Source organism: Rattus norvegicus, chromosome 2, assembly GCF_021556685.1.
Source record: "Rattus norvegicus strain SHRSP/BbbUtx chromosome 2, alternate assembly SHRSP_T2T, whole genome shotgun sequence".
NCBI classification, from domain to species: Eukaryota; Metazoa; Chordata; class Mammalia; order Rodentia; family Muridae; genus Rattus; species Rattus norvegicus.
In genome coordinates this window covers 37579525-37592865 of record NC_141535.1, presented here as the reverse complement: position 1 = coordinate 37592865, position 13341 = coordinate 37579525, and the positions used below count along the sequence as shown (strand labels likewise).

The window sequence follows — 13341 nt, the reverse complement described above, 5'->3', positions numbered from 1 at the left end:
CTCAAAGTAGACAGATAGACACTGTGATGTGAAAGGAAAGGTGTAGTTAAGTCAGAAACTGATGTCCAAGTGATCCTGACACCAGCATTCTGGTGGCTTTGTCAAAATTAGGAAAGACAGGAATGAAATTTATGTTTGTTTCCAGACAGGATCTCTTTGAATACCCCAGACTAACTTAGACACTCACTATGTAAAGAAGACTGACCTAGAATCAAGCTCATAAAAATCTACTTGCTTCTGCCTCCTGAATGCTAATATTAAAGGTGTGCACCACCTTGCCTGGCTCACATCCAGCTTTTTACACATGTTCTAGGGGCAGAACTCAGTGGTACAGCGTGTACGTCTAGCACTCTATGTACAGAATCAGTTAACCTGTCTTCTTCTTACTCTGCTTCCTGTCCAGATTTAAAGCTGCCGTTTAAACACCTCTTCGTACTGGCTCCTCCACATGGCACATTACTAACTATTGTGTAGGATCCAATTCATGACTCTTCTGCAAAGTCATCTCTCACTTAGCCTGCAGAAATCTTTCTCTTGCAGAATTTCTAAGTGCTTCAACCGTTTCTTTGTTGCTTTTTAATCATGCACTGTTTTCATTATTGGTATCCTTTGCGACTCAGGCTCCTCAAAGACTTTGTGTTCCTGTCGGTATGGTGCTTTAGAAAGAAATAGATTACAATTTCTACATTTCTGTTTTACTTTCTTGTTCCCTCAGTGAATGGTGGTACTTACTCTCCATAAACCTCAGCCTCTAACTTACACAGTGACTGTATTACATGCTATTAAGAAGAGTATCATCAATGAAGTAATTAATTGAATTTAATGAAGTTAAGTTCCCATCTTTTCTTGCTTACCTTGATTTCTGTGCCTGTATCCAGAATGCTACATGTAAATATTAGATATTGTTGAATAAATTAGTACTCTCTAGTAAGAAGGCAAGGTACTGTAGATTTATTAGATTAAAATATATACATAGAGCAGTACAGAATTATTCACTGGTTAATAATGTTGTATTCAAACTGTATTAAAGTTTAGATGAATATATAATTAGAAACATACCCATTAGAACAAAAGCTTACCTTAGACTTAGCAGCAGAAGCTGTTTATAAAGGCATTTTCTCTTATTACTCAAACAGAAACTAGGCCTTGAGGAGGCCGAGCCGATGCTTTCTTGGACCCTAAAGCAGGCTCATGGTTTTGGCAGTACATACTGATATATATTTCAAGATTATAATTTTCATTTTTGTTTTAACAGATTTAAACATATTTCTTGCCAGTGGATAGGGGGATTATGTTCTAGAGAATGTAAGATTAGGATCCTTAAAATTAGACTGCGTTCTAAATAATAATTTTTAAAGTTATACTGCATTCCAAGAGTTATGGATTCCAAAAGTATAGACAAATGTGATATTTTACAGGTCTGAAAGATTTTTACAACATTGAAAGTCCTGATTCACTTGAAAATGTCAACATAGTGAGAAATTTATAATATTTTGTGTAGATCTATGCTTTTCTGTCTCATTGTCTTTTTTGAGTTTTTAGTCATTTTGGTTCAGTTTATGTTACATTACTTCAACAGAGTGTCTAAATTTATTAGGGATATATTTTTACTGTTTTGCACTTTCAAATTATGAATAAAATTATTCTCCATGGATACCAAGGGTGGCTTTTACTTAAATAATTATGAATTTTTCTAAATGATAAACAGTCCTAAGCAATAGTGATATTTGACATATCTGACCTACAGAATAAGCACTTTTTGAACATTTATTGTGTTTTCAGTATCTTACAACCATCCTTAACTGTATAGTAGGAGAACTAAGTCTCAGAAAAGTTAAGTAACTATTCTGAAGTCACTTCTCAACTGCTAAGTGAGAGTCAACTTTCTGATCCAGACTCTATCACTTATGATCTACTTTTGATCCAAGTTAATTTCTTAATTAATATTCTTTTCTGGTGCAGTAGTGTTTTACATGCTATATAGTTCCTTAGCCTCATTCTTTATATACTTCAAATTATACTCATAGCTGATTTGTCACATATACAAATGCAGCATTTGGTCTTCAACCTGCAAAATAATCTTAGTTTTCAAAAAAAAAAAATCCTCTAAATGGCTGAATTACTAACCCAACTGAAAACCAGCAGAGTAAAAGACAGTAGTGTCTAGTGAGTAGAGGAGACTACACAGTTCAGTCACACTGACTGAACTAGAGACTTTTAGGATTGTGTCCACAACTTCAAGAAGAAGGAAGTAATTACGTTATCCAGAGTGTATATAAGAGCCTGAGTGGGCATTGATGGCGAATGCCAAGAGAAAGTAGTGTCTGTGTGTGTGTGTGTGTGTGTGTGTGTGTGTGTGTGTGTGTGTGTGTGTGTGTGTGATGATAATGATGTACTTTAACACTGATCCAGTGGAAACAGAGCAGTCCTGAAGAAGTTTGAAGTCTTTTCTTGAGAGAGATAATAATTCTACCATTAGGTACATGAAAAGTAGACTTGTTCACAAAACGCGAGACATCCTGTTTGTATATGAGAGTGTGTGTTTATGTTGAGACATCTGATGGGTGGACTCTCCATCTAGATCAGAGCCCTTGAAATGTGCTTAGGCAGAATTTCAGTACTCCTTAAGAGTAAAATAGATGACAGATTGGGAAGACTTAGTAAAAATATCTTGGATATAAGGTAATATTTTCTTTTTATATGTTGAAACAAAAATATATTTAATTGAAATAATTAAATTATGTATAATTAAAGATTTTCTTTTTACTTTTTTGGGGATGGAGAGAAAGTTTCAAACAGGGGTTTGTGTGTGTGTGTGTGTGTGTGTGTGTGTGTGTGTGTGTGTGTAGCCTTGACAGTTCTGGAACTCACTCTGTAGACCAGGCTGGCCCTGAACTTTCAGAGATGCACCTGCCTCTGCCTTCCAAGGGGTGGGATTCAAGGTGTGCACCGCCACTGCCCAGCTCATTTTCATATTTTTTCTGCTTACTGTTGTCTTATATTTACTTCCTAAGGCACTCACCGTGCTCTGTATGGAAATGTGTAGTAGTTAGAAAGATAGGGCCAAACTCAAGGCAAAGCATTCACCCTAGATTTGCAAGTAAGCTATCTAGGAATGGTATTTGATATCATGAGACTAAAGTGCCACTACATACAGATAAGGAAATTCCAGCAGATTTAAATTTAGAAGAGAAAGAAAAACCAAGACAAGGACAATTGGGAAATCTTAACTCCAGAATGCTGACCAGTCTGGTTCAGATAAAATTTCAGGAAGGAAATAGTTAACATCTTTGAATGATAGCAAGACCATCTGGAAAGAAGAGATCTCAAGACAGGCTATTGAATTTGGTTGGTAAAGAAGCAGTTCATGAGACTTGAGAGGGATAGATTGCCAGGATTGTAACGCAGACTGTATATATAAATTTCTCTTTCCAGGATGGAGTCCATTTGTAAAGATAATAATCACTTGATTCCATCAGACTGTAGAGAAATTTGAGTTTGTTTGTTTGCTGAATGAAAAAAATCAGTGAGTAAGAATGCTTGAAATTGTAAAAAAGAAAAGATAGTTTCTCCAGTAGAATGCTAAACATTGGCTCCCAAACCTCAGTGCACACTGAAATCATGAGGGCATTTGTTACAAGGGGCATTTTCAGAGCCCCAGGTGGCAGCTCATCTTTCAATGGAGGCTTTTCTCTTAGAACAGCCCCTAAAGGGATACAGGACAACCTGACCATAGTCATGGTTACTCCAAGCAGCCACGTCTCATTTGCAGGGCCAGATGGTTCAAGAAAATTAAGAGTTCTGATGAGGATAGTAGTAAAATGATTATCAGTATAATATCCAGAATTACTATGATGTTGATGGAATTGCCATGGGTGGACCATGAAGTAGAGCTTAGGAAATGGTTTTGATGATTTCAAGAGTACTGCGAGCTCAGTTAGAAACAAAGGACTGAAAATATTTAAGAGGTGGTCAACTTGGATTAGAGAGGGTAGTTTAAGGGTCTTGAAAGCCAAGTAACACATAAGGGGGCTGTTTGTGTAGCAAACCAAGAGAACTGAAGCTTGCATATTTATAAGGTCTTTCACTCTGATAAACCTAGTTAGTAAGTACTACAGTGGGAATCAGGACGAATAGGAAGCTTTACACAAAGCAGTGTACTGCCTTTTGACGTGGTGACATAACATGATTGTATACAAAGTTCATACTCAAAAACTGTGAAATTAAGTTACAAAAAGAAATTACAAAAATTTCCTAATGTTTTAAGGGGCTTTGAAACTTTGTGTTGGGCTTCATTTATAGCTGCCTCTGTCATGTGAGACCGTGGGCTGGCTGGCTGTGCCAGTAAGGATGGGTCAGTGCAGAACTATCTAGGCTTAAGCGTAGCTTGAATAACTTTGGCGATTAGGGTGTAGTGTCTTCGTGATCTTCCAGACTTCTGTAAGCATCACTAATCCAGTGTGATTTCTTGTAAATAGAGTAAATACTTGTCTTTTAAGGATATAACATGTCTAGGATTTGAATTAGTTACTTAGATATACATTCTAATAAGTATTAAATATATAGGTATTATATATTTTAAGACCCCACCATAGCTCTGTTAACCTGATGGTAAACATCAGTGTTGAAAGCCTGTTTAAAAGACCGATTAGATCTTGAAACAGAAAACTAAAGATAATTCCTTCCAATGCTGACCTCCTCCAATAGGCCTAAGGATTCCCTACCTCTTAAAGGTTCTTTCTATCACTATACTATGACTGAGGGCAAAAATCCACCCCACGGACTCTGGAGGAGTAGTAAACCATAGCCAAACTAAGGTGCATGATATGAGCAGTTAATAAGCTTTGTCAGGAAGTAAGTCTGGAGCTTCTACCTTAATGCTGTGTTGCAGAAGCAGGTCGCTTGGCTAACGGCTTGTCAGCTAGCACACGCTTTTTACACATGACACAGCATGTTAATTTCTAGAATAGGTTAGCCTGGAAGGTTTCATAGAGAGGAAATTACATGCCAAGTGCGATATTAGATGAGTTTTTAAAAATAGGGTTGGGGAGTTGATAGAACATGGTCTCACTTTGTAGCACATACTGACCTAGAACTCACCATATAGCCTAGACATGCCTTAAACTCACAGTAGTCCTTCTGCTTCAGCCTCCTGAGTGCTGAGAAAACTTAAATAAGCACACCGTGGCCAGAGAACTAGAAACTTTGAATAATCAGATAAATTTTAAATGAATTTAGCTATGCAACTATCATGTAATAATTGCTTAATAAATGGTAATTACTGGTAAAACTTTGGTAATTAAACAAGTTTGAAGTTGGTCTATTTTATGTATATCCAGATTTAATGATCAGTACTTACTGAAAATCTTTTGTGTGTGCCTGGTATACTCGTACATGCCTATAGACAGGAGGAGGAAGTAGGGGCTTTTGTGTTCAAGGCCACTTTGAGCTGTGTAGCCTTCCCCAGGTCAACCTGGGATACCTACAAAGGCCCTATGTTCAAAAAAAATACATTTTTAAATTGTGATTTGACACAGCCCTTGAGACTAGGGTTAAATTCACTAGTAAATTTGGAAAACAGCGGGCCAGTTTCCACTAGCTGTATGTATTGTCTGGTCTTACGTCAATTTGACACACAACTGGAGTTATCCAAAAGAGGGGAACCTTAATTGAGAAAATGCCTCCATAAGATCTGGTTGAAAGGCATTTTACTAATTAAATATTGATGAAGGAAGGCCCAGCCCATTGTGGATAGTTCCATCCCAGGGCTGATGGTCATAGGTTCTATAAAAAAGTAGACTGAGCAAGCCATGAAGCAAACCAGTAAGCAGCACCCCTCCAACAGCTCCTGCCTGCCCTGTTTGAGTTCCTGCCCTGACTTCCTTTAATGATGCACAGTTATATGGAAGTGTAAATCAGATAAACCTGTTCCTCAAGTTGCTTTTTGGTCATAGTGACTCATCATAGCAATAGAAACCCTAGCGAAGACACTGTATTAGCTCCTTTTTGTTGCTGTGAGAAAACACCCTGACCAAAGCAGCATATAGAAGGGTTTATTTTGGGTTTATTGTTCCGGGGGTGTAAGAGTCTATGCTGTCACACTGGGGAGGTGCAGACAGCTCACATCTCAAAGTAGCAAACAAGGAGCCAAGAGAGTAAACTCAACATGGCATAAGTCTTTAACTCCAAAAGCCAGTGACTCTATTTGCTCCAGCATAGCCACACCTCCTCAGCCAAATGGCACCATCAACCTGTTACTCAAATGCCGAGACTCTACAGGATGTCTTATTCAAACTACTACTTACCTTCTTCTACTCCACATATAGATAATTATACTGTTATTGTGAAAAATGACAACTTATGTAATATTATCGACGAATGCGTGTGCATAGCAGAAAATTAATTTATTGGCTTTTTCTCTAATTTAGCACATCTAAAATTAAACAGTTCTGCTTTTGCTGACCCAGTTTTTCTTCGTTAAACTTAAATGTCTCCTTTGCTTTATAGTGAAGAGCTCAGAAAAGAAGCAAGGCAATTAAAGCGGGAACTCTTAGCAGCAAAACAGAAGAAAGAAAGTGCCACAAAAGCAGAGAAAGGAAGTGAAGGTAAGGGTTTTGTGGGGCTTGCACTATCCTTCATTTAAGTATGACTGTGTCTGGGGGGAGCCCCCAGAGATCTACCTTCTTGATGCCTCCTGCTTTCCTCCTCTTCCTGAAGGATTGGCAGTTTTGTTTTTTTCTATAAACTTATGCTGGGAAGTTACCCAAAATAAGTTTTCACTTAAGGAGATAATTTTTCTGAAAAATAAGTTGGATGCAAACAGGACCATAATTATTGTTTTTAAGTAACCTTAGTGAGCACTTCAAAACCAGGTAAGACTTACTGTTGCTTTATGTAACTGAATTAAAGTGTACAGAAATTTTTCATTCTTTCTACACTGCACACATTTTTTAAGGCATTTAAGGATTTTAGACCTATGCTAGGACTCATACAAACATTCCTATGTTTGGTTTGAATTGTGTTAAATCCCTATTGGACTTCGTTGTTCTTGCTTTAATGTGCACGTGTGTATTTGTGCACAGCTGCATGTGCACAGAGGTGTATACATGGAGGGAGCTGTGTAGAGGTCAGAGGACAAGTTCAGATATCAGTTTCAGCCTTCCAGTTGGTTTGAGATGCGGTCTTACTGTTCACCACCATATACTTCATGCTAGCAGGCCATGGGGTTTCCGGGGATTCTCGGGTCTCTCTTTATCATTTCACCATAGGAAGACAGAAAACACCACCATGTCTGATTTGACATGGGTTCTGGGAATGCTAACCGCGATCTTTATACTTATGTAACAAGCACATCACCATCTCACCCATCCATTTATGTTTGGTTGTACTCTACAGTAAGACATAGGAAGTCTAACATTTATAAAGCTTGTCAATATACTACTGAACTGTTATATGAGTTTCTATATTAAGAGTCACTATGGTTTGGTTTTTTGTTTGTTTGTTTGTTTGTTTGTTTTTTTAAAAAAGGCCAGCTTCAGAAAAAGCTATTCTACTTCACTAAGACCTTTGAAATGATTTCATAATAAACCATGGAATGTACAGCTTAAAACACTTAAACCTATTTCTTCTTTTTTTTTTTTTGGTTTTTGTTTTTTTGTAAATTTTATTCATTTACTCTGAAATGTGTAGTAGATTTACTGTAATCCATTACCTTGTGCAGTTTCACCCTCATGTTTTTGCAAAGCAGAGTATTTTTATGTTAGATTTTGAAGTGGCTATTGAAGTTCTGTTTAAGAAAATAACAGACATCATCTATCAAGCCCGAGCTGATGTCAAACAGCAGTATATTAAGTGTGGAAAATATTATTGTTGTAGGCAGCAAGGGAAGTGCTCCGTAGCTGCTTAGCAGTATAATCCAGAGATTATTTGGGGTGTATCTCCCATGATTTGAAATGAAGGCAAGTCCTTAATGAAAAATTTAAGTCAGTGGCGTATACGTTCAAATTAGTTGCTAAAACTTTAAATCATCCATAATGGCTCAAACTGTAAAGGAAAGGATGAACTTACTCATGACCAGCTCATGCAGTTAAAATGTAACTCAGTAGAAAAAAGCTGTATTGACAGTAGAGATTTGAAATAAGTTTAGTAAGATTATTGTATGTTTTATCCAATGGATTGTTTCTTATATTAAAATCATGTTAAATATATGGGAGTATTTCTCCAGGAATAGAAATGTCTTTTACTTAAGTGTGTTACTAAGTTTTAAGCTAATAAATATGAGTGCCCCCATGTATTGAAATCTCTGCTAGAGTAGGGTGTGGTGTTGGCAATGGAATGAGCCCTGCTCTGTAGTGCAGGCTCTAGAAGGAGAAATGGGCAGACACCTGCTCTGCTGGCACTGTCCCACAACCTACACCAGACTGCGGAATCTGTCAGCTTTTTGACACCAGTTGTAACCTGGGAGAGAAAGTTTGGCTTAGGGTCATAAGACCCTGTTTCAGTCTATATGTAGGTGAAACAGGTCATGTTGGAGTCTTTAGTGTTATGATTAGAGATGTGTATTAGTAATTATTTTCTTCATTTTAATTTTCTGTATATCATGTAGAAGTAATTGGATTTGTCCTAAATCTGAATGATAAAACTAGCTTCAAAAATGTAGGGTTGGTTGTCATTGTGTTTTCTACACTTTCAGAATGATCTGCTTTTTAAAATTGTCTTATTTTGAAATAATTTTAAAGCATATTTAGTTCATTTCTAATGACCTTGAACATTTTTTTAGTTAGTTTGTATTAGTGGGTATGAGTACAAGGGCATGTTTGTGGGGGTCAGATGCCACCCATTGTTTGAGGCTGGGTCTGATTCCTAATTCTATGCACTCTAGGCTAGCTGGCCCACAAGCTACCCAGCTGATTGTCCTATCTCTGCCTCCCTTTGTGGTACGATTGCTGGGGCTACAAATGTGTGCTACAGAAGCTGGCATTTTACATGGATTCCAGGGTAGAACTTAGATAATTGGGTTGCACAACAAGCACATTTACCTGTTGAGGCATCTCAAAGCCCAATTTTGAATAAATTTTATACTTAACACAAGTTAAAATTCTGAGTTTCCATGTACTTATAACATTAAGATAAATCAGAGTACAGTGGTACAAGCCGAGCCGTTAGGATTTGACCGCTTGACCGTGCTGTTACCTAACTGCAGCCCTTACTGGGATTTTACTTTCTGTTCTACTAGGATCCTTTCTTGTGTCTCAGGCTCCACATTGCCTTACGTTTCTGCTGTCCTCAACTCTGACTGTTGCCTAGTCCTTCCATATGCTTCATCACCTTTAAAGCAGTGGTTCTCAACCTGTGGGCCCCACCCCTGTGGAAGTGACATAGCAGATATCTTATGTATCAGATGTTTATATCATGATTCATGACAGTAGCAAAATTACAGTTATGAAGTAGTAACGAGATAATCTTTTAGTTGTGGTAAAGCACAAGAAGAACTGTATTAAAGGGCCACAGCATGAGGAAAGTTAAGAACACTGCTTTAAAGAGTCCTGGTTAAATATTTTGTGAAAATATTTGTCAACTTGAGTTTGGTCTCTCATGTTTTAGAAACATCGACACCGAAATTGCATTGTTCACACATTGTTAACAGTACAGTCCTGTCCGTGACTCACCTGATATCACCATGCTTGGGTGTTACTATCTGCACTACGCAGTCATGCTTTACTCCTTTACAATTTAAAAACATTTGCAGACACACACTCATTGGCATGTTGCACTAAATTTAGCATCTGCTGGTAGATGATAGATCTTTCCTTTAGTTATTTATTGTAAAACTATAATAGTGCCATTCTGTTTTCATTGGCTTCTGCCACTTTTATTACTTGGAATAAAAGTAATCTCTTTAGATGTACAGAGGAAGAAAAAAGGAGATCTTCTACTCTTCATCTCAGTATGGGCTTATGAAGATCTGTATTATTCTTCATTTCAGAATCACAAATTTATCATTTAATCATATTGTAAAACACCTTATATACCCTTCAGGCTTCTTATTGTTGAGAACATTTAATAAAAATTACATTACTATGTAAAAATAATAATTTTAAATGTGCTAGAAGAAAAACCTATTGATGTCTGCTTTCACACTGTTTGAATGTGTGACCTCACGCACCTTCTTTAAATGTCCAGTGAAAGCTTCCTGGTCTCATGAGTTATCTTGCAAGTCTTATCACATGCTGATAGTACACACTTCATGTCAGAATTTAGGGTGTGGCAATTAATTAATTGGATTAAATTAAATCTGGGAAGAAATTTAGACAATGAAGAAAAGCCCTGCATTCTAATTCTTGTTCACTTGCATGAATGGATGTCTTCCACTAAATCCTGTACTCTGATAGGTGTGGTGTTTACTTGAAGGATTAGGGCATCTTAGGAACCCTCTGATTAGGAGATTAATATTCCTCTGGGTTTATAATTTTTATCCAGTTTCCTGGGCCAGATTCATATTCATAACTGATGATTTAACAGTCATTTTAAATCTGTTCTATCACACTATGCAAATTACTTTGAAATATGACCTCATTGTATTCGTCTTCCTTTATAGAGATAAATTTTGCCATTCCTTGAGTCATATAGTAATATTAGTTAATAGACGTAAGTACACTTAAGAGGAAATAATTTTGCCACTTGTCTTCTATTTACTTTCAATTTTTATTATATTTGTGTGTGTGTATGTGTGTGTACATGTATGCCTATGGGTACACACATATCACAGAACATGCCTGTTGTGAGAGGACAAATTGCAGGAATTGATTCTCAGTTTCTACTGTGTGGTCCTAGAAAAAAACCCATGTTGTTGGGCTTGGTTGCAGGCATCTCAATGGCCACCTGTTTACTTTAGAAAGGCTGCAGACAATATCTAAGTGGTAAGTTAACTAAGTCAAATGCCAAGGAATAAAACCATTAGTACAGTCATCCAATCTAAATTTTCATATTAATGTGAGATTGGACCTTGCAAAACTCAAAATTGTTCCTTCTCTCAGTTGATTACAGAATCCACAGTTGGTTCTAAGAGGAAACACCCCAGTTTAGGTACACAAGGAACATAGTGTTTGGGCTAGATATCAACAATGTCAGGACACCCTTGTTTACAGTCTGGGGCCCTCGTTAGTCCCACTGTGAACCATCCTGGCTTGTGCACAGGAGTGCTGTGGAAGGTAATAAATATAAAATAAGACATAATTAATGATTGAGAAAGTTGGTTTCTTGTGTTGGCTCATTCTGCTTTTTATTAAAATATATAATTTTTTTATTAAACTGTGTCTAAATCCTCTTCGGGTTCTCAGAAGTAGTAACAAACTGAACATAGTCACACAGAGGTAAAGGTTTGGACAGATACTTTAATGGGTCTTAAGGAGATAAGGCATCAGATCCCCTTCAGGTTCTGAACAGACAATACCTGCTCTGTGATTCTTGCCAGAGGTGAGAGGAGAGGGGAAATCTGGCTTATAAATCAAGGGAGGATTTCAAAGCCTCTCAAGGAAATATACTTCCAAGGTGCAGTGCACCTCTCAGTACACCAGGGCATTTCAAGTTGCTTCTACTATCTCTTAGTACTGAATTAGTCAGAGAAGGGGTTCCAGGATTGACTGAGTTGTGAAAGTGTGTGTGTGTGTGTGTGTGTGTGTGTGTGTGTGTGTGTGTGTGTGTGTGTTTATTTAACTACTTCCTGTCTATCCAGTATATAATGTTAAAGTAGATTAATCTTGGTTTTGATGGGAAAGAAAGACCCACATGGTCTGCTAACTTAACATCACACATAGTGAGTTCTCACTGAGCAAACTGGTCCTTTCCCCAGGCTTCTAACTTTCCCCATGCACTGTTCAGTCAAAGGTTCCAGAAGTCTTGTTCTCGTGTAGGTGTTAATTTTAACTTTATTTGAGTAAAATGTGAAGTATATTTGGGTTTGATTCATAGAAAGCTCTTCAGGCCAGGAATTAATTCTGTGTCTTCTCAGTTAAGGTTTAGAACAATTTAGAAAGTAATGAGGTATGGGCAGTTATGTCTAAAAGGGTGAAAACGCACGTCTTAGGTAGGTCTCTGTCGCTGTGGTCAAGCACCAGGACCTAAGGCAAGTGGGGGAGGAAAGAGTTTATTTAATCTTATATTTCAACATTACAACCCATCATCACACAAAGTCAGGGCATGAGCTGAAGGCAGGAGAGTGGAGCCCAGGACACAAAGGAGCACTGCTCTTGGCTCCTCATGAATTGCTCATCCTTTCTTATAGCAGCAGAAGCACCAACCCACTAGTGGCACCAACTGCAGTAGGTTGAGCCTCCCACACTAATCATTCAGCAAGAAAGTGCTATACTGGCCAGTGGTGGGGGTCGGGGAGGAAAGGGTGCATTTTCTTAGTTGAATTCTAACATGTGTCAAGTTGACATGAAATTATCTAACATAGTGTGTGGTTTATATCTCAGATATTCAAGGAATAAATTAGCAGAAAGAAAGCCAAAGCAGGGGCTCTTCTGTGGATCTATCTAGCCCACTACTCTGTGTTTTTATCTTTAATTCTGTTACTAAAAGTCATATTAAAAATATATGGTATGCTTCAAGTACATAAAAGAAGTAAATGTTCAGTAAAGGTCTTTAGCAGATGTCAGGCTGTATATACCTTAGTGGTTATATAAAGAGTTGAATCTTTTGATAACATAAGTCAGAGACCTTCTTTAACTTGTGAGTCCATGGATCTTGGGGACAGCCATGTTACATAGTAAATCACTGGTTGCAGGCCTCTTCTTGACATTCCCAGACTGAATGAGTGCTTTTCACTTGGGTTTTAAAAAATTCAGTGGTAACGTTTTTTAGTGAAAAGTCGAGAGGCAGATTCTGAATAAATAAATAAATAAATGCATAAGTGAGCAAAAAATGTAATGCATCATGGTAAGTGTAAGACTCGTAGCAAAAATGCCTGTAGATGGGAAGCTAAAGAAGGAAGGCCAGGAGTCCGAGATCATTCTAAGCTTCATAGTGAGACCTTGCTTCAGATAGACGAAGATAGTACACAGGTGGATGGACGAATATTGGATGGATGGATGGATGGATGGATGGATGGATGGATGGATGGATGGATGGATGTGAGTGATGGTTTGCATGTGCTTGACCCAGGGAGTGGCACAATTAGAAGGTGTGGCCTTTTTGAAGGAAGTGTGTTACTGTATGGGAGTGACAGGCGACAGGCATACAGATCTCTAAATTCAATGTCAATCTACAGAGCACTATCCAGGACAGCCAAGCTTTTAGGCAGTAAAGGAGTTAGAAATGTAATAGAACAAGGGGGCCATG

The 13341-nt window shown here is 37.7% G+C and overlaps 1 protein-coding gene across 4 annotated transcripts in view; it reads left to right on the top strand.

Moving 5' to 3' along the window:
- Positions 1-13341, top strand: part of Cwc27 (CWC27 spliceosome associated cyclophilin) — a 203213-nt gene that overhangs the window by 99744 nt on the left and 90128 nt on the right. For all 4 annotated transcript variants that reach the window (NM_001013199.1, XM_087625985.1, XM_087625982.1 and 1 more), the window contains one exon: positions 6508-6605. In NM_001013199.1, the coding sequence (NP_001013217.1) occupies positions 6508-6605 (98 nt within the window). The remainder of the gene's footprint in view (positions 1-6507; positions 6606-13341) is intronic.